The following is a 25,048-nucleotide window of genomic DNA, read 5'->3' on the forward strand; positions in this document are numbered from 1 at the left end:
ATTCTGCCCTTGTATCTTTGCAGTCATTGTATACAGCAGATTCTAGAAAGTGTTAATCATTGTCATCTAAATGGCATAGTTCACAGAGACCTGAAGGTCAGTATCTGGTGCCCATCAATTGGATATAAGAGTTTTGGGGGTTTTTTTGTTTTCCGCTGGGTATGGGCAGAGGGCGGGTTGTCTGCGATGTTCCCTTGCCTATCCTACTCACCCTCAAAACAACTAGACGAACAAATAATGCATGACGCCTCTTTCCAGTTTGCAAGTCTACAGGCCTAATATACATCATGGCAAAAGGGGGAATGGTTGCCAAAAAAAGCCCCGTCTCCTTCCAAGGCGCTGGATTTATCCCATGCTGTCGAACGTGTCTGGTGTTCCGTTCAGGGTGTCCATGTACCGCTGTGTACCCCCACGGAGGTGAACTTTGGCTGTGATGTATGTCAGCTTGCAGATTTGAAGGCCACTTCTGTTCTGAGACCCCGGGTTGCAGTGGCAGAACAACCGGTCGCACACTGCTGCATTAGAGTATGACGAACCCTCAGGCAAGTGATGCTCACTGCCGGCTAAATGGGACCGCGAGAAGTTAATCGTTTACCTAAAAACACCTCGCTTGGAGCGGGGGTTTTGGTTACCTCAATGGCCGCTACCATTTCTAACGCCTCCGAGAGAGCTCTCGGTAAGGGAAGGAGGAAAAAAGCGGAGAGGATGCCAAATACTTAATACGACCTCGCCAACCAATTATTGGCAAAATTCGTACGCTTTCCCGACAATTTTCCTTTTAAAAATTGTCATTAAAAAAAAAAACAAACCAAAAATCCTAAATTAAACCCAAACCAAAGCAGCCGACCCGAAGGACGTCTCCGAGGCTGGTCCCGCAGCGGCGGTGCCTGAGGCCGTCGTGCTCTGAGCGGCGCGGAGCGGGGCGGAGCGGCGCGGAGCGGGGAGCGCGGAGCTCGCCCGGCCCCGCCGCCGCCGCCGCCGGCCCCGGGCGTGCGGGCGGCCGGTGCACGCTTGGAACTAACACCCGCCCCTGGTGTTTGCATGCAGTCATTGCATTCAGCAGATCCTGGAGGCTGTGCTACACTGCCATCAGATGGGCGTTGTCCATCGCGACCTCAAGGTGAGTGCTGCTGCCCGCCCGCCCGGCCCTCCCCCGCCGGAGCCGCCGCCCGCCTCCGCCCCGGCGGCCCTCCGCCAGCAAACCCCGGCAAAACAGAGCCTTGGCCAGTGGAAATGTAAACGGGTTTCTTTTTTTTTTTTTTTTATCCCTTTCCTTTTTTTTTTTTTTTTTTTTTTTTTTTTTTTTACTTCACTTACGCACAAGAACGAACCGCTGGCATTCGCTGGAGAAAATCTGCTAAAGGCTTGCTGTCCAGATCTGGGCTGTGAAGACAGCCGTCAGAGTCCGCTGGCACCTCTTGTCAGCGCCAGGGAGAACGGTAGCTGCTTTCCAAGCTTCTGGTGTATTCGTTGAATACACGTAGGTCTTCCTCTCTGTCATCCAGAGCTTTTGGGGCAGGGTGCGGGGGGAACTTTCCATCTCTCATCAGCACAACTTGGAGTGCTTCTGGGAAGCACGCTAGCGATTGCACGTCACGCGTTTTAGTGACGAAAGGCCGGCTGCTGTGAGATTGCTGGCGCAAAGACCTCTCTCTCCTCCAGATGATGACTGGGCTACAGAACATCTTTAGAAAGCGGGAATTTCTACAGTGTTCTCACCATGATCACCTGAGGAGCGGAGTTCCTTCTAGACGAACGGTAGCATTGGGATAGAAGCTTCAGAAAGAAAACTCTTGCGTTGAGAAGAGCATTATCTCTTTCTGAACCATGTCCATATCCAAATGGCTGGAGGCGTCTGCTGCAGAAATGCTTTCTGCATTTAAAGCGTGTTGGCATGGAAAGAAACAAGTAAAGATCATCTTCTTTTACTGGGGAGCTCAGAGAGGCAAGTCTGCCTCAAAGCTGGTAGTAAACTCAGCGCTGGTGAGGCCGCACCTTGAGTGCTGTGTTCAGTGTTGGGCCCCTCGCTACAAGAAGGACATCGAGGTGCTGGAGCGTGGCCAGAGCAGGGCAGCGAGGCTGGTGAAGGGTCTGGAGCACAAGTCTTATGAGGAGCGGCTGAGGGAGCTGGGGGTGTTTAGTCTGGAGAAGGGGAGACCTTATCGCTCTCTACAACTACCTGAAAGGAGGTTGTAGCGAGGTGGGGGTCGGTCTCTTCTCCCTAGTAACAAGCGACAGGACGAGAGGAGACGGCCTCAAGGTGTGCCAGGGGAAGCTGAGGATGGATATTAGGAAAAACTTTTTCACCGAAAGGGCAGTCAGGCCCTGGCCCAGGCTGCCCAGGGAAGTGGTTGAGCCTCCATCCCTGGAGGTATTTAGAAGACGGGTAGACGTGGGCCTTGGGGACATGGTTGAGTGGTGGACTTGGCAGTGCTGGGTTAACGGTTGGACTCGATGATCTTAAGGGTCCTTTCCAACCTTAACGATTCTATGGTTTTGTGAAACTAGCCGTGTGGCTAATGGAGAGGACTTAATTTGGGCACTTGAGCCTCAAGATCCTCAAGCAAAAGAAGAGTGTTTCTTTTGAAATCAAATGGCAGTGCACGGTCTGAAATATCGGATCCTTTACAAAGGCAGAGAAAAAATGGCACGTGGGCTAAGGCAGTGAAACACGCTAATTCCTTCTGGCACAGCTTCTTTCTCTCTTATTTTCCTTTCTGCGTGAGTTATGGAGAGCAGGCTTACCGCCCAGGATAGGAGTTTTCTAGTGGTTATCATTAGTTATAATCTTGGAATCAGAATGCCGTCATCTTTCCTGCCATCCTCCGCTCCCAAAGAAACAACGGCTATAGTCACGGTCTGAATTTACAAAGTCTCTCTTGTTGTCCTGTAGGAACATACAGGGTTAAGCTCGGCAAGCTCAGAGCGCAGGTTGGATTTCAGAGACACGCACACAAAATTCTCGATCTGTTTTGCGCTTCTGGATTTTCCTGTGTCACGGTTGTACACCAGGAGACTGACAAGTCTCTATCCAATCCATAAATCTTGCGTGGCAGCCGGATAATGTGGAACGAGTTTAAATGAAAGGATGTCCAAATTGTCCAGCTGCTCCAGCGATTCCTGTGCTCGCTGTACATGCAGTACTATGCTTCTAGCACGAAAAGGAATTAAAAAAAAAAAGGATTGTAGCCATGCAAGCTGACAGAATAAGGAATGCTTTCTAGTACTTTTCATACATTCACACAATATAACTTTTTCTTTGGAAAGGCATTAAATCCAGCTGTTCCCTGCTCCAGACCATGTGTGGATTTCTTACTCTGGCAAATCCAGGATGAATTGGAAAAACAGTGTGAGAAAAAAATGTTTCTGCCAAGCTGCAGTACCCAGTTTCATTTCTGAAAGTGAAAACTTCAGGAAGCAGAAAACCATCCTTCTTCAGTTACTACTTTTGTGGCAAAAGAAAAAAGAAACAAAGAGTGAAATGAAAGACTGTGGTGAAATCCCAGCAGAACTCTCTGTACCGAAAAGAAGATGCCGAGGTCCAAGACCGGAGCTGCAAGACGAGTAGCAGATGGATATGGCCTGGCATGGATCCTTAAACTGCAAAACTGGATGGATTTTTTTTCCGATAACTCAGACCACAATTTGATGGCATGTGTGGGGGTGGGGAGGGCAACGAGAGGAGGAGATTTTGGACAACCTCATTTTATGTAACTTTCCTTTTAGCGTAATTTAGTAGCAAACAGAGAGGAGCTTTTGCAGCCTCTTACGACCTGCAGAAGTGCTTGTTGCTGCTCTGTTTGTAATCCTTAGTGTAAATCAGAATGGTGGTGGATCCTAGGTCCAGAAAAAATTAACATGTTAGTGGCAGTCTGTCTTTAACAGATGGTAAAAGCGCACTTCCGTGGAGGAATTTCAGTTCTTGGCAGTCAGCAGCATTGCAGCTTTTGTGAAACTCTGTGATTATGACCCTCTTGCATTCCCCATTGAAGTTAAATTAAAAACAAACAAACAAACACGCAGATGCTCTAGTTATATTCAAGGAGAAATATACAGAGGCATAAGTACGTGATCTCTAAGAATTAAAGCCCTTTGGAAGAATAAGGCATAAATCACATTAATTTATTTGTAAGTAATTTTAGTAAAGACTGCCATTCTACATGCTTGACTGCAGCCAGTCTACCGGTAACACAAGGTGACACTGTGGAATCCAAAGTACGCGTCCTGCGCGGCCCACGCCGGGCTGTTAATGTTTTCCAAGTAATTGCAGTCATTCTAAGTTCATGCGTGATAATGACCTCGTATGCCTCTCGTCATCCCGAAATGACAGCTGCGTGTTGTTAAAGCGCGCAGTCCCACACAGCACTGCCCGAAAGGCTGTCGTCTGTGGCATAGGAGTAAATGAGGAAATCTGCTTCAGCTTCTGTTGAAACATATTCACCTGTGACAACGGTATTTCTGGAGAGCACTTCGGTTGGCAAAGACATGTAATGGAATTTAAAAAAAAACAAAACAACCAAACAACAAGGAAAAAAACCAGCAGCAGAAAACACAAAGCTACTATTTTGAATGGAATCACGCGTTGCGAAGCGGTGTGCACTTGGTAGGTTAGTGCTTGTGTTTCAACCAAGACGGTGAGGCATTTCACCGCTTTTGGCTTGCTGAAAGTCACAACCAAATGGGATCATCCATTGCTTTAAGAGGTTTATATAAGCAGTGCATTCCAGGGAGTCATTACCGTAAACTTCTCTCACTCCGATAGGAAGCCTTCAAGAACTGTGTGACTGTATGTTGAAATTAGTGTAGTTCAATGGCAAGCAGTGCGACGTTGCTTAAATCAGTGTTGGTGAACCTAGGGAAGAGCCCTCAGCTATTCGGTCAGTGTTTGTAGTTGAAGTGGTTACTGATAATTTAAGTGAATATAGAGATTATATTTTATTCTGAGAGACCTTAATCTCAGTTTTTAAAAATGTGGAAGTAGAAGACTCATCAAGTAACTGTTGATGAAAGGTTGTTAGTACTGTCTTTTCTATGACATAGCACCAAAGGGATGAGTGAGAGAACAGTGTTTGTAAATGGCTGAAAAAATATTCCTTTACAGTTTGGTGCGAGGGAAAAAAACACCTTTAGACTAAAGAGTTTGTCAGGGCCGGTTGTGTTGTTAATTAATAGAAATATCACAGTGGTTGAGGTCTTAATTAGGCTCAAGCATATTTTGCTGCATACTTGACAGCTGTATTAAAGATAGCCTTTGCTGAAAGAAGCTTATGATCGTAATTGTTCCCAAGCTCAGTACCTGCATGGGATTAACTGTAATCACATAAATAGCCCCTTGGAAGCCTATATGATTGCTGCTGGGTTTAAAATTAAATATGCGTTTTAAGAGTTTGCAGGATTGGGTCCCCAGTGCCAGACTGAATGTCTATAGTGAATTCCCCTATGATAGATCACTACAAAAATTGCTTCTGGAAGACTCTCAGCAACACCCTTGAAAGTGAGGTTTTGTTATTATGTAAATGTGGAACAAAACCTTTTTTAAAAATAACGGAGATAGAAAAGAAAGAAATGGCAAGAAAATACTATAGAGGTCACAGTGCTCTGAAATAATCTGTTGGATTCTACAGTATTTTGTAACTTTTTTTTTTTAAAGTTAAGGTTCATAGAATAAAGTTATCTTTGGACAATTTGCATTTGATGTATTTGCTAAATGAAGTTAAAAGGATACATTCTGAACAGTAGAACGAACGTCATCATTACGTTCAAATCCTTGACTTTCAATTGTGAGTGTACTGTAGCATTTGATTGCAGATGTGAGCAACATACCCTAAAAAAATGCAAAGTGGGAACTTTTGCAAACTTATATTGTTATTTGTAATAGGTTCTCTGCAAGCACAAACGTGGGCATGCTGTTATTGCTGAAAGATTTGCAATGTAAATACACCTGCCCTCTACATACAAATATAATAATATGTCTGTTATTGTTAAGCTGTCATGCAAAACATATTTATGTTTGACAGTTATAGATGCCTAATCCTGCAAACTGCGTAGGTTAGCCTAGTAATCAAAGAATACATGTCTTTTGGGGTTTTTCTGCAGCAATTTTTCCGGTAGCGAGCTCTTGGGAGTCTCTGAACTGTCCTATCGCGCAAGCAGGTGTCGCAGTTCCGTAAGACCACCCTGGCCGACCTCCTTCTCTAGTAGATCTGCGCGCTGGCCTTAGTCTTGCTGTCATGGGATCGCGAAGGCAGTTTACAGGCCTGGTGGTTCTTTCCAAGTAGGAATGGAAAGTGCGATTTTTGCAATTTCATGGAGAAAATGCATGGGTTTTTTTCTCTTCTTCACTCCTCTAAGTATTTGTTCTTTTCCAGACTACCGTAACTAAAAAAAAGTGAAAACCAGTCTAAAATATATTTACTTATCTTTTCATCTCAATTTTTTTCTCTCTCTGAATAAAGCCTGAGAACTTACTTTTAGCTAGCAAATCCAAGGGAGCAGCGGTAAAACTGGCAGACTTTGGATTGGCTATAGAAGTCCAAGGAGAACAACAGGCTTGGTTTGGTAAGTATTTTTATTTTTCTCATCATTTATTCAGTGTTACCGTTTAAGCCTCCCAAACCACCCAACTGTCACCCTAGTGGAAAACATGCAGCTGTGTGACTACTTGATATGTAGCTTTAAGGGATATTTTCTTCATAGTTCAGTCTCGACAGCTGACTACACTTTAGACCTTTTTCTCCGGGAAGAATGTGATCTGTAATTCTCACCGAATTAAACAGAGCTTGGCACTAGACCTTATTTGTTTAAAAAAGGTAAAAAAAGAAAAGAAAATCAAGCAAAAATCCCCCGACACTTCAAAAGTGACCTGTGGCTACACCTCTGCCTCATAGCCTCCTCTTCGCTAGCAAAGGTAAATCACCTCATCAAACGACACAAAATAAATTGGCAAAGGTCTCTTCTGTTGGCACAACTGTGTTCATACTGGGGATTTTGCCAGCACAGCAGTACTGGTACAGGGTAGGATGGAGGGAGAGGGTTTTTAAACTCATGCTTCTAGTAAAGATAGCTATGCAAATGTCCCCTTTGCATGTGGCCTAAGTGCCATTGACTTTCTTGACCCTGAAGCTTAGGTTTCCTGATTCCTGGCTTGTCCTAGCTTTCGTCAGCCTGTAAGTTTGGCTGAGACGTAGGTGCGTGCAAGCCCCTTCTCCCCCGCTTTCCCTTGTCTATATACAGGAGGCAAATATGGGTGTAGAGCCTGGGAGGGAGATGGGTGCTTTCCAGTCGGGTGCTTGGGTGACTGAGGAGTAAAACTATAGGTTAATCCTGCTGAGTGTACCTGCCCAGTCATCAAAACGTTTTGTCTGAACAGCTGTCTGTCAGCTGGAAATACCTGAAAATTTTATTCTGAAGCACTTTGGAATGTGACTTGAACGAACAAAAAAAGGGGGGGTTGAGTACCTGAGACTGTAGACAGTCATCCCCGTCCAGATGTTGCTGTGACGGTACAAGTTATCTGTCCCAGCTGTTTATCCTGCTGTCCTAGAGGTGACTGCCCCTTCACATCTGCAAGTAAAGCTGTTCATAAAACTGTGCTTTGACCCACTGAGGTCAAAATGAGCTGGCTTATTAAAAATATACAATTGTTAATATGTAAGCAACTCACATAGTAGATCATGGAGAGCATAAACCCAGGAAGGTTAAGGGTGGATAAAAGCATCTGGAACGTTGCACAATAGCCTGGAAAGGGTTGTCTGTCCACAGCTTACAAACATCTAATGAAGTTGAGACTGGAGTTTCTCAGCCACTTTAGTGACTCTGAAAACATTATCTTCATCTGGAAGGGATCGAGAGTATGCTTGCTTGATGGTGAAGGTGACAAAGACGTATGGGAATGTGGAAGCAGACTCCGTGTGTGCGTGTGACCACCAGAAGAGAGCACATTGTGTGCTTCAGACCTGCTGATGAAATGTTGGAAAGGGAGGGTGTCCACCCTCCTGAAGGTGACAATTGACGGTGTAAACCGGGTCGCCAGAATTGACAGCGGGAATGTATCTTACATGTCCTGTACAATGCTCCGCTTCAGCTTGGAGAAGAGGATCAGGGGTAGTGAGTTAAATATTATGCACTTCTCTCCAGTTCCACTAAAATATTCCTTTTTTTTTTTTTTTTGTTAATTTAAAAAAAAAAATGCTGATTGCGGATTGTTTATTACAGTTAACAGATGCCCAAAGGAAAATGGTGGAAAAGATTGAATGCTGCCTATTTTAAATAATAGGACGTGTACAGACGTGATGCGTCTGTCTCGCATACCACCCTCTTTGAACAGATGTGAAGCACAGGACAAAATTTATTGTAAATCCCAGGAGGAAAAAAATACAGAATAAAATATTTATAGCAGCTACCTATTCTCGCTTACAACAGCTAGAAAGTGCGGTTTAAAATTAAACAAAGTGATTGTGAGCTTGCTGTCAAAGCTTAGAATAAAAGCACAAAGGATATTGTGCAGGCAGTGGGTTCAGAGATTGAGTTTTTGAAATCTAGGATAAAAGTACATGTGGACGCACAGGCAGTACCGTTGGACATATGTTGGTAGCTTTATAAGCTAGCCTGTTGTTTTAAATCCCAGCCTTTATATAAATGGATTTCAGTAATCCACAAAAGACAGAGGAGATTGCTCTTGCACATTAGCAAATAAACCAGTACAAAAGGAGTGGAATAGAAATAAGACAAAACACAAGTGATTTGCTATAATGACAAAACCATCAGCTAAACAGGAAGCATCTCAAGGGAAAAAATCAGCAGAATGAGTTTGACTTCAGGGTTGTTTTCTCTAGGTGATACATCTGTACGGACACAGGTGATGCACGGGAGCTTGCACTTCCCTGTTAAATCTTGCACTTCGCTTTTTGGTCATTCGGTTCTTGTGAAGTGCTTGGTTTAGACTCGTAGCATCATGAGGGCTGCCGTGCTGAGCTTGATAGAAAGGAGGTTGAACAGAGTGTCTTCAAAATGTATACGTAAGGAAGAGAGAAGCTGGCAGCAAGATAATAGAAAGTAGTTGAATGTGGGTCTTTTTTTTTTAATTTGTGGTATTCGATAAGGCTAGTGGGTCCTGTACCTTTTCTGGAACTTCCTCTGCAAAACCTTTCAGTAATGGTCTGAGTGCCTGCCTTCCTCTTCTTACGGCTGCTTTAACAAGGCAAAGCACGAACTCCAGCGTGCTTGACGTTTTGAACTTTTTCTTTGCTTCCTTCCAGAAGATTTTTCTGCTTTCCACTGGATTCTGCAGCACTTAGTGACTCATGGCGTGCTCTGATTCTAATTATAGCTCTGCATCAGTATGGTTTTCTTTTTCTTTCTTTCTTCTTTTTTTTCCCTTTTTTTTTTCTCTTTTTTTTGGGTGTAGTCCTCTGGTGTGATGGTCGCTTTTCTGCTTAAACCATGGCTATGCCTCAGCAGGAAACCGGCTAGAGCTCTGTGTGTTTGGATACAACCGGATACTTTGCTGCTTTGCATGTTTGTGAAACGAACCTGTTCCTTGCCTGGTTGTAGAAAATGTTAGAGGGCTTAGTTGAAACACCCCACCCTGCTAGCAGGTGTTACTGGGAAAGGCTCAGGCGGGCTCCACTGAGTCACCCGGGCAGGTGACTCATTGCCCCTGGGCTGAAGTCAACGGAAGGACTGCAGTTACCTACGGGTAGCTAGATTTAGTCCTAGTTGCATCTCAAATTACGTCCAGCCCTGCAACTAGGATTAAAATACGCACCACGTTAAGTCATTTGAGTAGCTTCATTGAATTAGTTTGCCAGTTGCATTAAATTGAGGTTGTATACAGTTAGTCTTTTGGATCCAGCTGTGCAGGAAGAGGAGGCTACTGCTCTGTACTTACCTCAGCTGCTTGCTCTTGCCCCTTGCTGCCACCTTCTCCATAGCTTCTCACCAGACTGCTCGTTTGAATTTTTATTCTTGAGTCAAAGGGAGGTATGTTAGCAAAGATGTATAACTTACACTGTTTAAACTGACATGGTTTATTCTGCCGTTTTATTTTGGAGTCCTTGCATGGGTGACGCTGAGAGTCTAGCAGGGAGGTGATGAAAGCACAGGGCAGATCTTAGAGCAGTTATCTCTTCTGCCGTGTGTTTAAGATACATCTCTATGTTAATTTAAGCTTATGTTATGGGATTATAGTTAACCCTCAATCCACGTTTGACTCAAGAGACATGCTCGCCATTTATGATGTTAAGTATATATGAAATCTTTGCCTAAAGAGGGTTTTGAGACTGTAAGCTACTTAGGCTGAGTGACATGCCATCTCGTGTACCCATGCACCACTGAACTCAGCAAAGCACGGCATTTGTCTTGGGCCTCTGGAGACTTCTTTAAATCATACGGTGACAGGAGTATAAGGCGATGCAGTCTTGTCTAGATATTGTACAGTCACAAACAGTTTCCAGCTTTGCGAGTTGTTTTAGCTAAAGTAATTACTACTATTAGCAATAGTTTTCTGAAAAGTACACACTCGTATCGGTATCCCTCTGACCAGATATAGAATTACCTGATAAATAACAGTTAAGAATTTCAGTACGTTTTTTCTTTTTCACTGAAATCATGATTGTGTACTCTTCTGTGTTTGCTGCTTTAAACAACTTCAGAATATGTACTAATACCATACCAATTATTGCTGCTTAGACCCAATCTGTGTCTTCATCAAGAGATAAAGTTGGCTAAGTACTATATTTTTGCTTTCAAGTTTATTTTCAAGTGATGCGTAGTAATGTTTATGGAGCTATGGTAAGTTTGAAAGTCGAGAAAACTTTACTTCCCCTTCAAAATGGACAAAAATATTAATGCAGAGCACTACAGCCAAGAAGAGATAGGAAACATGACTCTATTTAAAGCTACTTAAAACATCTATTTTTCAGCTTCTCGAAGGAGGTTAAGATGTGTTTCCTGCGTGATAGTACTCTTTAACAATTCATAGCTCTCATATCAGGAGACTGCAAGAGATAAGCTTACTTTTCATGAAAATGTTTTAGCTATATTCCCAGTAGAATATACAGAATCTGTTCCTTCATTTCCTCCTCTCACCCTAAAACGATTGCCAGCTGCAGGGCAAAGGCTTCCTTTTTCTGTAGCTGTACATTTTATACATTATCACCATCGCTCATAAGTTTTGTGGAAGCCAGTGTGGTATTTCAGAAATGGCATGTGGTCCTTCATGAAAGCCACCAAATTCTCACCTCTCGAGAATTCCCACGCATTTATTTTACGCAAAGATGCTTGAAAGAACAGACATACTAACTGAAATGGTAAAGAATGTTATTGGTTGTTAAGTTTTTATCATTTACAGTGTCCTAAGAAAAGTCTACATTTTATACCTACATGTTGCATTTCTCCTAAGAGAAAGCAGCACTGCTGGTAATGTATAAAGAATGAAGATCATAGAAATTTTAGAGGCTAGATTACTTCAGAGATGCTTTTTGTGAACTTTTGTAAGGAGGTTTCCAGAAGTGAAATGGCTTCACAGACATGAGTATTTGCAGCGGAAAGATCGTATTAGAAGTAGCTGTGTGAGATACGAACAGCAAAGGCTGCACGAAGGCTGAGCCCTAAGTCGGTGGTCTTCCTACTGAGTAACAGCCAGTTGTGCTCTTGTGAAAGCTAACCCTGACCGTCTCTGAACGTTTACTTTGCCACCATCTGGCATTGGCTGAATCGAGTTTCCACTTCTGTGTGAAGAAAGTTGAACAGCGTTTTTACTTTCTTTTCTCCTTCTAAATGAGAAATCTCTCCATAAGTAAGCTTTTCTTAAATCTAGCCCTACATGTTGTTTACTCAGAAATCTGCCCTCCCCTAAGACTGAATAGGGCTCTTCAAACGCTCCTTACAGTTACGATACTGTAGCTTAGCTGCCCCTCTGGTTTGTTCATTAGCTCCCCATAAATGTCAGTGGAGGTACTCTGTGTGCGGTAACAGTCTTCACAGCTGACAGCTGATGGACTCCCAGAAATCCCATGCAAGTCATGTTTACAGTCTTAATTTTTATGGTTTGGGGCTATTTTAAAATAGACTAAATTAGGCTAATGATTAAAAGAAAAAAAACCACATAACAGTAACAGTCTTTGGCACGCGTGGTGTGCATTTTCTGTCTTTCTGTATCTCCAAGGGGATCACTCAGATAATGTTTCCCACGCTCCTCCTACTCTGCTAACTTTTTTGACCTTGACCCTGAGCCAAATGCATTTGCACCTCACTACTGGGTGTCTCGCTACATGCAGAAGTCATGAATGAAATTTTATCAGCTATCTTGTAATCTTCCTGGAAACCTTCCCCTGTTGGAATCTGGAGTGCTAGCGTAGATGGTAACCAGCCAGCTTTTTGCTGTCCTCTTGACTCTACCAGATGTGGTGGCAGAAAGAGATGTGCCAAGTCTGCATAAGCGTTCCCGTTAATGTTACTTCTAGGTGATATGCCATAAAAAGAAAAGTTCAAAATGAAGCCGTTAGTGGTCGATGGCTTGGGAAATAACGTCTTGTGGGCTGAGATGAGAATCACTTGATTTTTGCAGAGCACGTACAGCTTTTGAGAATAGTTGCCTTGCCTTTTGACAGGCTTTGCTGGTACTCCAGGATACCTTTCTCCAGAAGTGTTACGAAAAGATCCTTATGGAAAACCTGTGGATATGTGGGCATGTGGTAAGAAATTATTCTGAAAGATGATGTTCAGTTCACCGTAAAGTATTTTGAGGGAGAGAGGTGATGTCCAGAATACATAATAGTCTGCATCAGATAATATGTATTTAGTAAAATTCAATATTAATTTTTAGAAGAGGTCATCGGATTTTTTGTTATTCTGCCAGCTTCCTTTTTTTTTTTTAATGCTTTGTGAAGGTGTGTTATCATGGCATTCTTGGCCATGTCTACACAACACACTTTCACAAAGCATTAAAAAAATAGCTGCAGGTGCATGATGCCTAACTACGTAGAAAACACAATTCATACTGTGAGCTGGGCCTTAGTTTTGCTTCACAAGCAGCCTAAAATGTGATCTGACCAGTATACTAGAATTGCAGTTTTAAACTGTGAAACTAAATGTTTTGTGAACTGGAGTACAGAGCAATTACTTTCTCCTCCAGTTCTTGAAACAGTGTACTTTAAGGTACTGGCAAGTGGCAGCTACCTAGCCGAGAAAATTTGGTGGTTTCCTTATTTTACTTCTACCCACGCTTATTTGGTGTATTTATGAAAGCACTTTTCTTCAGTCATAGCGAATCATCTCTGTAAGACTAGCAGATAGACTTTTTCATTTCTTATTGACCATGAATTATACAGATAAATTGAGTTGCCCAAATTTTCTTTGCATGAGGTTAGTTAGAACACAATCTTACAGACACCAGTACAAGCCATGATAAAATTAGAGGTAAAAAATGCATTTTCCTAGAACATCGATGATCATTGAAAATTATTTCTCCAGCTAGCTAGACATTTTCAGTGTTCCTGATCTGGTGCTGTGTCAGATACTCATTATTGCCCACACTCTGCATAGGAGGTTATCTTGTGAACCCTACGTTTACTATTTTCTCCAGTATGAATAGGCAGTATTTTTCAGTAGCTGGGATAACACTATTGAGCCATTTGTTTTACATGGTTGTCAGGTGCAAGATGAATTTCTGGGGTTTGTTTCTTGAAATCACTTAACACTACTGTGAATTTTCTGCAGGTGTCATTCTGTATATCCTCCTGGTGGGATATCCTCCTTTCTGGGATGAAGACCAGCACAGGCTTTACCAGCAGATCAAGGCTGGTGCTTATGATGTATGTACCATACTCTGTCTATTCGATTATTTCTAATTGTACCTCTAAATAGGAGTTTTCTAGAGTGAAAAGTGAAATTAGAATTATTTTGTCATTTGTTTTTGCTTTTAAAAAGGAGTAGTTTCATTAACTATGTGTATTCCAACAAAAAGCTTTACAACTGTTGGTAAGTAAGAACTGATGATTTGGTGACATTATGAATCCTGCAACATCATCCATTTATATTATATTAAACAGGCAGAAGGCTGTTGGTCCGCAGATTTAAGTAATTTGTGAAAAGGAAAAGACAGAACCTTATCATTTTTAAGGTCTTATTTGAATCCAGTCCTGAACGGCGATGACTGAAAAGAGAGTTGTTATGCTATGGCCTTTTAGTGAAAATAAACTTATGGTCTGTCAAGTCTTCTTCCTAGTGAACAAGTTATCGTACAGGAACAAACAAGGTGACAGTGGGAAGTTACGATTTCAGCTGAGAGGGCAAGAAATGAGGAAGCGCAGAGACTGAACTATGCATCTGCATTGTACATACATAATACGTACCTGTGACGTACTGTGCCTAGATAATATCAAATTCCTGCTGTCTGAGAATAAATATTTTTAATAGTGGAAAACATAAAATCCTCAAGGTTAAAGTCTGTTCACAAAAGCAGGCATGGGTTTTTTTCATTCCATTTGCGTTTGAGCAGACGCTTTGAGTGCATGTACCAATATTTTGCTGAGCAGGGAGGTGTTAAATTCATAACTAGTTAGATTTATGTGCCATAACTATACAGTTAGCATTAAGATTTACATTGAAAGAAAGCAAACGAGGAGTTTGAATAATAATGCTTAATATTTTTGTCTTTATTAAAAGAGAAACAAGGACTGTATTAAGTGCTGTATGACCATATGCCTCTCAGATGAGTGGAATTTATTATTCTGTCTGCCGTTGTTATTTTATGCTAGGAATTTCAGTTGGCATCATGCTAGTGTAAATATAGAAATGCTGTGCATTTGAACCAAATAAATAAAAGGTCAAAATAGTAAAGGAGAAAAACATTATTTATAAAACTGGCTAATTCAAACTTTTCAAATTGTGGCGAACTGCATTTTTCCCCTTAAAACTGGTTAGTTGTGCTAGCAATTAATGTTACAGAAAGAGTATCAATAAGAATCCTTAGGTGAAATTGTGTAAAGATTGTACAAGATAATATACACATACGTATTTTTCTCTTAAGTTTCCCTCACCAGAATGGGATACAGTGACTCCTGAAGCAAAAGACCTTATCAATAAAATGCTTACCATCAACCCAGCAAAGCGCATCACAGCATCAGAAGCACTAAAGCATCCATGGATCTGTGTAAGTAATTTCCACAGATTTAACAGGATAATTTGGCAGACAAATCAGCTTATGGTTTACTTCAGCATATAGTGGAGGTGTTTAGAGGATAATTTTTGTCCTTACTCGTGCAGCTATGTAACTAGAGGAGTGTAAAATTTTAATTATACAGATACAGTCAATAGTGTCGTATATTGAGGTCTCAGCCTGGCATAAGATTTTTGCAGAAATGAGCTCCTTTGCCTTGACTTTGTGGTGCAGAAGTTCACTGCCAAAATTAGAGCATTATTTTAAATCCTCAGAGAAAAAAAGGTGCAGGAAAGTAACTTTGAGTTAGATAACGCTTTATATTTTCATTTCCCTATAACCATTCTGATAAGCATGAAATGTAAAGGCAGGAAATGAAGGGACTTTTTAAATGTTGGTTTGCAGGTAGCAGAGGCTGCCTATCTGTTACTGGATCCAGGACTACTTTCCAATTCTCAGTACATTCTACACTTTGACTTTGCACGTAGTCTGGGCTGATACTTCGGAAGTCACAGTGGGACATAGAGCTGGTTCCCAACTCTTTATTCATTCCAGTAGGCTGCATTATCGTCCCTTTAAAATTGTGATGCAAATAAAGTTAAGTTACAGGGAAAATGGAGGTGCCGCTGAATTTTCTCTGAAATATGTCCTGCTGCTGTACCTCACCTAATATCACTAATGCTAAAGAACAGTTTCCTTCTTGTTTTAAAGCATATTTTCCAAAATCATAATTCAGTATATTACTTGGATTATGTTTATACTGTGTAACCCAAGTTCTAAGATTTTGTGTTTTTCTTAGTGCCTGTTTCTTTCAAGAGGACTTTACACAGTAAAGTAAAAGTAGTAAAATGAGACCTTGTGTTTGTTGATTTGGAAATTTTCCAAATGTGTAGAAACCTGCACAAAGGGATAGTCAGACAGGGTAGAAATTAAAGGCCTAAGTTTTGGACCATGTGGGTTGTAATATGTACGTTGTAGAGTAAATAAAATGCTAGACGTCTGGCTGGGGGCATTAAAATGATTCTTTTCTTCTTCTCTTAGCAACGTTCTACTGTTGCCTCTATGATGCACAGACAAGAGACTGTAGATTGCTTGAAGAAATTCAATGCAAGAAGAAAACTAAAGGTAAGAATGAAAACTTCTGCAAGGATGAGTAGCTAATTTTGGAAAGGTAAAAGAATGTTGGCTTGTGTTCCATGTATAAAACAAGTGGTCCCTCAGCAAATTTTTTCTTTAATATTATGCTTAAATGAACTATTTGATAGATGATCAGCTTTTGGCATGAGGATCTTAAACTTTCCATGAAAGTGAATAGAACATAGCATCATTTTGTTGGATTCAAAATAACAACAATCGTCTTCATTTACACACATTAAAAATACTTTGTTGAAGGAAAATCCTTAAGGTTATTCTTTTAGATTAGCCTTTGTTTTCTCCTGACCAGACAGGATAACTTCGCAGATGTGAACTTTTCTAATTAGCACATTACAAATAAACTCCTCTTCCTACCTAAAAAAGCATTTAAGCACATTAGTAAAGTCTATTTCATATTCAGCTGTGTATTTTGCTGATAATTACTGTGCCTGTGAGCAGTCATGGTTTGTGCATTACGTACTCACAATTGGTAAATATTTGAGATTATCAGGATTGCTGATAGGTGTGTAATTAAGGTTAAATTACAATTTACGCATGTACGGCATCACGTATGATAGGTAATGCACAGACAATCTGTTTCTTCAGGGTTAATTCAGTAATTGATGCAATTTACGCGCGTGTTTTCCTTTTTGTCGTGTCATGTTCACATTGAGAATTTTACACGAGTGTGATGCTAATTTGAGAAAATGTATGTGTACGCAGGGGGCCATTTTGACAACTATGCTGGCTACCAGAAATTTCTCAGGTATGTTCATTGAACTCCAGATTAATGTGGTCTTTATGTTTTGATGTCTGTGATGACTAAGATCTAATTAGGATTCATTAGAACAGAAAGATCTTTGGTATTCAGGAGCATTTAAAATATGATATATCTTAGGTTGTTTCCTTTGCAGAACAAAACAACAGAATTTAAACTGTTTGGGCCAAATAGAATCTCTTGTAGATGACAGTCTAATTTTTCAGTGGAATGTGAGTTCCTTCTCTTTACTTTTTTAGTATTATCTGTCAAAAGACAGACAATATTTTCCTGTCTATTTTGGTGGAGGAAAATTGAAATAATGCATATAGCTCCATATGCATAAGTATCACCAAACAACATGTTAAAACTTACTGATTTTTATATACCTGAAATGTCATTCCAGGATTCTGTTGTATCCTGTATTAAAAACAAACAAACAAACAAACATGTTCGTTCTTTATTGCTTTGCTAAGGAGTAAGAAACATGGTAAAATGAGTCCTTCCTTTCCTTCCTTTCTAAAGCCTAGCTTGATATAACAAGAGATGTTTCCTCGTTATGAAATAATTTTGTAGTGATATCCCTGGAGATTTAGATCTTTATACTAAACAGATTTTAATAGCAAAAGCTAAAACAAGTTTGCTGTTAGTAGAGTTAGAATTGTCCTCAAGAGAAGTATTGCCAAAATTTTGATGCTATGCTGATTTTTTCGGTTTGCCATTTGAGATTTCAAGTGAATAGCAAAAAAGAACGCCAAATTTAAAAATCAGTAATTTTACATATCCTCCTACTCTGTGATGTAACTGTTGGAGTGTAACATAAATTAATTTACGGACAAAAACATGACAGTGCGTTGGGCATGTTTTGAATAATGATAAGCACTGAATCATCCAAAATAAATTACATAATCATGAATGCAAGAACAACTTGTTCAATTTGCATAGTACTTGAAATGCAATTTCTTTCTTAGTTAAGTTCCTATACTTAATACACACCTAAAACACAGAAGACTACAATCATGTAAATTACATTGGGTTAATGCTTAATGAATTGCTAGTATCTGCCAATTCATTTTAAAGGTGGGAATGCTGTAGGCTGCATATCTTGTAAAAACGAATTATTATTAAATATCAAACAAATACATCATTTCTCATCACTTTTCATAACTGTCACTGTCTGTATATGTAAGGGTCAATTTCAACTTTCATGAACCAAAAAAAGCTGAAGTAATTTTAGAATAGTATTTCAGCATTAAAAGCAAACAGGGTTTTTGGCTTTGTTTTGGATTTTTTTCACCTATCATCTCTGTTTTACACCATAATGACCCATATTTTTCCTTGATGACATTTTATTTTTTCAAGTTGTTTGTTCATTGTATTTCATTGCAAAGCATGCTTTTGAAGGTCATTTGTCCATAACGATGTGGTTATAAAAGTGTTTTATTTTCCTTTTTCTTTCTTCCTTTTATGTGGAATGTATATTTCTTGTGAGGTAAGACCCTCAGCACGTGAAAGGAACATCTTTTTTCTCTTCTAAGTCAAAATTGCTGTTTGTCCTAAATCACTTTAATTTCTACATGTTGTCACAACACCATTTCTTTTCAGTCTGCTTTCTGGCCTATTAGCGCTGCCTTAGGTTTTATTTATAGCTATTGCTTGTAGTTGCAAGAAATCTTTCATCGTGGGCTTAATTTAGAATATGCTAATTGCTTTGCTACTGCAAATTCTTTAAATATTTGATTTGTATGCAGTATCTGTGCTTAAAGAAAGGTGCATCAAAATATTATTAAAAATGCGTTCCAAGCCAAAACCAACAAAGGCAGTTGAGTGTGGAATATGTCCTATAATATAAAATACTGCATAATAATCCATGCTAGGCACATTTCGAAGGACACGCTGGCAATGCCATAAGCACAGTACTTGTAGTTGACTGCTTTCGGTGCCCTCATTTTACTGGCTTTCATTTAATTGTTTACATATAACATGTAATGTTTGTTAAGCGTTAAAAGAACTCAGAAGTTTTATGCACAAATGTAGCAAAAGGACCTGGTTTGTTAGGAACAGCAGGCTATAAGAATTAATTTATGTTTTCCCATTTTTTTGTAAGGGCTAACGGTATAAAACAGGCTTCGAAAGCAATGAACTTCTGGGTTTTTTGGCCTTAGGTTTTAGAAACAGCTCCTCCCCTTCGCTTTCCCTAAATGAATTTCTGAAGCTAATGGAGTGCCCACAATATTTGTGGTAGTGTAAAATCTAAAGCCCCCTTGCATCAGGTTCTGTAAGCACGCATTGCAACAGGATGTATCCTGTCTCAAGAATATGTGTAAAACAATTTATTTTCAATAATTTCAATTTATTTTCAATATTTACATGTTTCTGTAAATAAAAACATGCAGTGGTCCTGTTGCATAATACAGGCAAATTTACTTTTGTTGATTTTAGTTGTAAATCATGGGCCTTCTGAGAGTTTTAATGGTAGTGTTGGCTGATGTCCATTATTAATAAACTGCATTTGGAGGGCTGATATAGTAATGAAATTATGAACATTAACCTGGCTTCACTTTCCAGGTTTTTTTTTAATGTAAACAGCACAATAATGGACATCAGTTACTTCTGACATCAGTTTCCGAGGTGCTCTTACATTTTCTGTACTCTGAACCAGAGCTCAATGAGCACTTAATGCAGACGTAGCCGGAGAATAAGCCGCAAATACAAAAATTAACTTCAAGTTTAAACCACGTGCTCGATAACTCCAGTATCCTCAGCTAGTGCAAGCATCCTTAGGCTTGCAAGGTCCAGTTCAATTGGGGTTTTTTTTGTTGTTGTTTTGAAGAGAAGGACGTGGGTAATGATGGAAGCTCCATGTCAGGGCTGTCTCCCTTTGATTATGGCAGATCGTTAGCTGCAGCGTTTCCCATTCAAAAAGGCTTCCTACTTCTAAGCACAACAGCGTATATAGGACAGCACTTTCTTACACCCTAAGCCCTGATACACTTTCTGATAGGAAGACTGGGTCATAAACAACAATAAAAACAAAAAACGCCAGGCTTGTTTCGTGCTTTATTATTCTTCAAGTCGTTGGCAGTGAGATAAGAAGCATTTACGCTTTAGCGAACAGTGTATTTGAATTTGGTAGGTCACCCAGCATGTATTTCTGCTGTAAATGTTCTCAGGTTCAGAGCTGCGCTGTGCTTGTTTGCACATTAGCCCTCCAAATTTAGCAATTTGGAATGATTTGGCCCCGTTCTTGGTGCCAGTTTTAAGTGGTGGAATTTAAAGCCTAACACATGGATAATGTTATGGCAAGTGAAATTTTGCCCAGCAGCCCCCACCGCTTTGAAAAAATGGATCAGCGTGCGACACGATTAGAAAATAACAGGTTTTTCTTCATTAGAAGTTGAAGCAGAGCCTACCATTTGTTATTATTAACTCCTAGGAAGCACTCCTCCAAAGCAACACTTCGCTAGCAGATTGTTCTTCCTTTCTCATTTGCCACTTTCCTGACCTTTCGCGCAAGGTGACTGATGCTGTCATGGTGGGAAATCCCCAAAGAACCATTGCTCAGAGGCGCTATTTTAAAACCCAGTTTACTTTTCATTAGGCGGAATAGATAGCCTTGAACCCCACTATGCTCCTCAGGTACCTTATTGATCTGATATTGGTTACTTTTATGTCACTGTCATGTTAATAACATCCTTAAGATGCCAGTGGGCTCTACAAACACCTGATCAAAGTCCTTGCCGTCAGAACAGTACTTTTTCACAGTTATATCAAACTGTCCCCATCGACAATTGTAAACGTAGCGCAGTTGCAAAAAATGAACGTATCCAAAGCTGCTGCTTTTACACTCGGCCTGCTTCCATTTCCTCTGTGCCACCCAAGGGGGTCTCTCCTTGTATAAGTACAGTTAACCTACAGCTTTAATCAATGGGAAAAGAGATGCATGAGAATCTTAAGTATTTGTAGTTTTTTTACATATTTCATTTCCTATACTCAGAGCAACAAAAGGAGGAAATAAAAGCTGAAAACGTATCTGCAGCTGGGAGGCAATGGGGGTTTGCTGTGCAGCTGGTTGACCTCAGAGGTAACCACCTGACACTGAAATTATTTGTCTCGTTTTACAGCAGCCAAGAGTTTACTGAAAAAGCCAGATGGAGTTAAGGTAGGTTAAACGTGTGCTTTAAAATACATTTTGTCAGTTACCACCTATCTGTAACTTCTGCCAGTTTTTAGAATTGATTATTGTTACTTCTTTCCTTTATAGAATTTGTTAATAAGTGCTTCTTACCGTATATTTGAAGTGATTAAAGTTAGTAGGTGAAACTTAAAAAATGAAATACAAGAAATATTTGAAAAACTAGCATTTAGTAAGTGGAAAATAGAAAACTACTGGAGAAAATGCTTTTCTTGCTATTTTGATGAAGGATGATTGTGTAATTAATGACTCAATGTTATTAATTAGCTTATAAATGTAAATAATGGTTTGGTGGTGGGCATGTTAGCTTTTTAGGTATCAGTGTCTATCTGCAGCTCTATTGCCTCTGTGTTTCCCCTTGAGTTTTCATTAGTTTTCACGGAAGACCAAAAGTTTGCTGGTAGGCTTGGCTCCACATGAAGTGTATTCTGCCAGATGTACTTGCTATATTTGGCAGAACTTGAGGGGTTTACTATCTCAGCAAATCAGCTCATCCTGACTAATAGACCTTGCTAAGAAGGGAACATTTTGGCAGCTTTCATACGTGATTTAGAGCTCCTATTCTCATGTCACCAGATCCTGCAGGAGGAGAGATGCTTCACAAATGAACATTCTGGATAAATACTTTGAAAAACAGCCAGAAAAAAAATATATCACTCAGCAATGAAAAATATTTTATTTCTTTTCTTGGAGGACTCCTGAAGACTAAAATAAGTGCCTCAAGCTTTCACTATATCATTCAAAAGATATTCTTCTGTGCTCTGCGTGTTTACTCAGAAGTGTGTCTTTGACCTGAATTCTAATTTTCTATTTAATCTTAACTTTTTACCTTAACAAAACATTGTATACTTCAATACCAGATTCATACTATATTTGTTCCTGTTCTCCCACATATGCACGCTTTTCCTATCCAAAAAGTCATGAGACTGACTTAAAATGAAGTGAGTACCCTATGATTTCAATGCTTCTCACTGCCAAGTGGTAGATACCCTAGTTATACGGAGAAGCAGACATTCAGTACTACGCTATCATTCCTGGGGAAAACCCTTAACGTGTTTCATTGTGGAATATATAAATTTTATGTACTCTATCTGACCAGCTTTTCCTTCTTAAATATCATTCCTCCTACAGGTCTACGATGGTATTTGTAATATCTCGATTTTGATTATAATATTGGAAACAATTGTTGCCAAAATTTTGCCTAAATTACACTTGTTGGGATTTGATACTTTGGTTTTCAGCACATTTTATGTGGCTGCTGTTTGTCTGCATGGTCATGTGGAGCAAAGGGAGTAAATTTACATCTGGGGAAGTCTATTTTCGTCATTTCTGTTATTGAGATACTATATACTCCATAGCATTTTTCCACCCCTTCCTACAGCTTAAGCTGTCTTTTTCTTAAAAAAAAAAAAAAAAAAAAAGAAAAAGCCAAACCAGAAATATACTGTACTCCGTGCATTGATACTTCAAATCCAACCAGTCACATTTTCTTCTTTTCCTTTCTCTCTGACTGGTCAATTCAGAAAAGGAAGTCCAGTTCGAGTGTTCAGATGATGGTGAGGATCTTTATCGACAGATTTTTTTTTCCTCCTGTGAAACGTTCACACTTAGAAATCGAACAGTTGCATTTAGTTTTGTTAACCTACTGTGAGAAGCTGCAAGACTTTAAAGTACAACCTTGTGAATGTTAAGCCTGCAGTTGCTATATGCCATCCAGAGTGAATTGTTCTGCAGTTCTTTCAAGCAAGTTTTTTATTTTTTTTAACCTGGGGACATACGAAAACAAAAAAGTAGATGTAACATTGGCCAATGCAGCTGTCCTTAGTAAATAAAAATAGTAACAAAGTAGTAATCTTATAACAGACTTCTATTAATTTTTAAAACCGCCTTATTTTAAAAGCTAATAGTATTAATATCATAAAATGTAACACAAACCACATTGCACAGTGAAATAGTATCGCTTTAATTGAGCCACTATAGACCAAGATGCCGTGCTAAATGCTCGGGAGTGAAAAAAAACACTTTCACAGCCTTTCCCTACTACAGTTTCCCAGCTAACTTCCTTCACAGCTCAGGGCTTCGTCACAAGATGTCCCAGCTGACAGTCAGTCTCCATAACTTGTCTTCCTCCTCAACCTACTCTACAGTCTTGCGTTCATTTGGCTTCTGTGATCCCACACAGCAACCTAACTCTATTCCTGTTTATTATGGCTCTGACTCTAACTTTTGAGAGGTTCGTGATGATCAGCTGCGATGTCCCAGCCAGCTTCCATTGCTGCTGCCGGTAGAGAGGAGGCAAATATCCCTCATCCACACCTTTCGCTGGGAAGTACAATTCTCCTCGAAAAGCAAAAATTGCTGGTCAGGTCTGAGCAGACGTGTAGTTACATAGGTAAATAGTCTGTTCTTTGGGTGGACGTAGAATTTCAGTGACAGAGGATCAGTGGTAGCAGTGTCCAAATGAAAGGTACGGCGGGGATATTTCTAGTATCCCAAACGTGAAGTGTGCTTTAACTTTTTGTTACAGAAGTACCATGTGAAAGATTAAGTCCCAAGATAGAGATTTTTGTTTCTTAAACTATTTTTGGAATATACTGAAAAAAGACCTATAATGATTCTACAGTCATGCCCAGCTGTTTGGAGCGTTCGTGTGTGTCTGTCCTGCGCTACTGTCAGACCTAAGAGTGTGGCTTTTGACAAGCGAGGCGTTAGTAAAACAGTTTTCCTTCTTCGCAGTAAATAGAAGGTCACCACTTAACCATAATTCAACTTCAGAATAACTGTTTCATGCGAAAATATTTTACTCCTTTTGGAATCGTTTCCCTTTGCTGTTAAAAATATGTGCAAAATACACCATGTGTGTTCCTACATTAATAAAAGCACATGTATATGTTCTGTGAGAGAGAGAGAGCGTACAGGCTTATTGCCGTTTTCTCTCTACGTTTCCAAGGGTTTTACCAAGTTCTGTTTACACAGAAGAAATGACTGTATTTTGAATTACATTATCTCTTTCTGCTTTTACCAATGAATGCTGTATTCTCGATATCTTACTAAGAAGTTTTGAATATATTTCCTGCAGTTTTCAGCAGTAGCTGTAATGGATATTGTTTATTTTTATAGGACTTTCACCAAGGGAGTATGGGCCCAAGCCTGCTCTCCTTACTCAGGCAAAATTGGAATAGAAATTTGATTAACCTGTTTTCATGATGTATTCAACAACAGGCATTCGTTTGGCATATCACTTTATTTTTTGTATTGAGCTACTACTGAATAGGACTGTATGAAATCTGGTGAAATCTTCATTTCTTTCCTCATGTTTTTGCTTTATGTCTATCTGCCTTTTGTTAGGGCCTTTTTATTCATAGTCTCTTGATGAATACACAGTCATAAAAATATGAACTTGTAGTTATGCGAGATTTTTCTCTTGTTTTGGAAGATTTAGTATGCCGTCAAGCAGCGTTGTACGTGTTCTCACTATTCCACAATTCTCCTCTAGAACTTTCATTTACTGAAGTGGTTGGGGTTTATTTAAAAGTTTTCTCCTGAGTAAGGAGTTCAGGTTTTGCCCATCTCACAGTCCCATAAATATCAAAGCAAGTTAGTCGATACATAAAATTCTCGCTAATACTTATGTCTCCCCATGAATGACTTTATGCACGAAGATATTTATTCTCTCCCTATCTTGAGTTCAGACACCCCTGCAACTTATGGCTGTAATTGTGAATAGCAAAGTGAAATTTATTTGACAATAACTAGGCCAAGTTGGGACATAAACTAAACACTTGGAACTCAATAATGGCTC

General features: G+C 39.9%; 1 protein-coding gene across 40 annotated transcripts in view; it reads left to right on the forward strand.

Annotated features, from left to right (window-relative positions):
- CAMK2D (calcium/calmodulin dependent protein kinase II delta) overlaps positions 1–25,048 on the forward strand; it is a 159,333-nt gene that overhangs the window by 105,129 nt on the left and 29,156 nt on the right. For 9 of the 40 annotated variants that reach the window (XM_087737461.1, XM_087737465.1, XM_087737476.1 and 6 more), the window contains exons 7-14: positions 24–96; positions 6,456–6,558; positions 12,612–12,695; positions 13,720–13,814; positions 15,032–15,154; positions 16,202–16,285; positions 17,018–17,060; positions 21,176–21,213. In XM_087737461.1, the coding sequence (XP_087593587.1) occupies positions 24–96; positions 6,456–6,558; positions 12,612–12,695; positions 13,720–13,814; positions 15,032–15,154; positions 16,202–16,285; positions 17,018–17,060; positions 21,176–21,213 (643 nt within the window). Of the gene's footprint in view, positions 1–23; positions 97–1,047; positions 1,121–6,455; positions 6,559–12,611; positions 12,696–13,719; positions 13,815–15,031; positions 15,155–16,201; positions 16,286–17,017; positions 17,061–21,175; positions 21,214–22,769; positions 22,803–25,048 lie in introns of all 40 variants that reach the window. The other 31 variants (XM_087737462.1, XM_087737466.1, XM_087737479.1 and 28 more) reach the window with 6 other exon arrangements.

The sequence above is a fragment of the Nipponia nippon genome, unplaced genomic scaffold (assembly GCF_047370975.1).
Source record: "Nipponia nippon isolate SJK-2023a ecotype South Korea unplaced genomic scaffold, ASM4737097v1 scaffold_6, whole genome shotgun sequence".
Classification (NCBI taxonomy): domain Eukaryota; kingdom Metazoa; phylum Chordata; class Aves; order Pelecaniformes; family Threskiornithidae; genus Nipponia; species Nipponia nippon.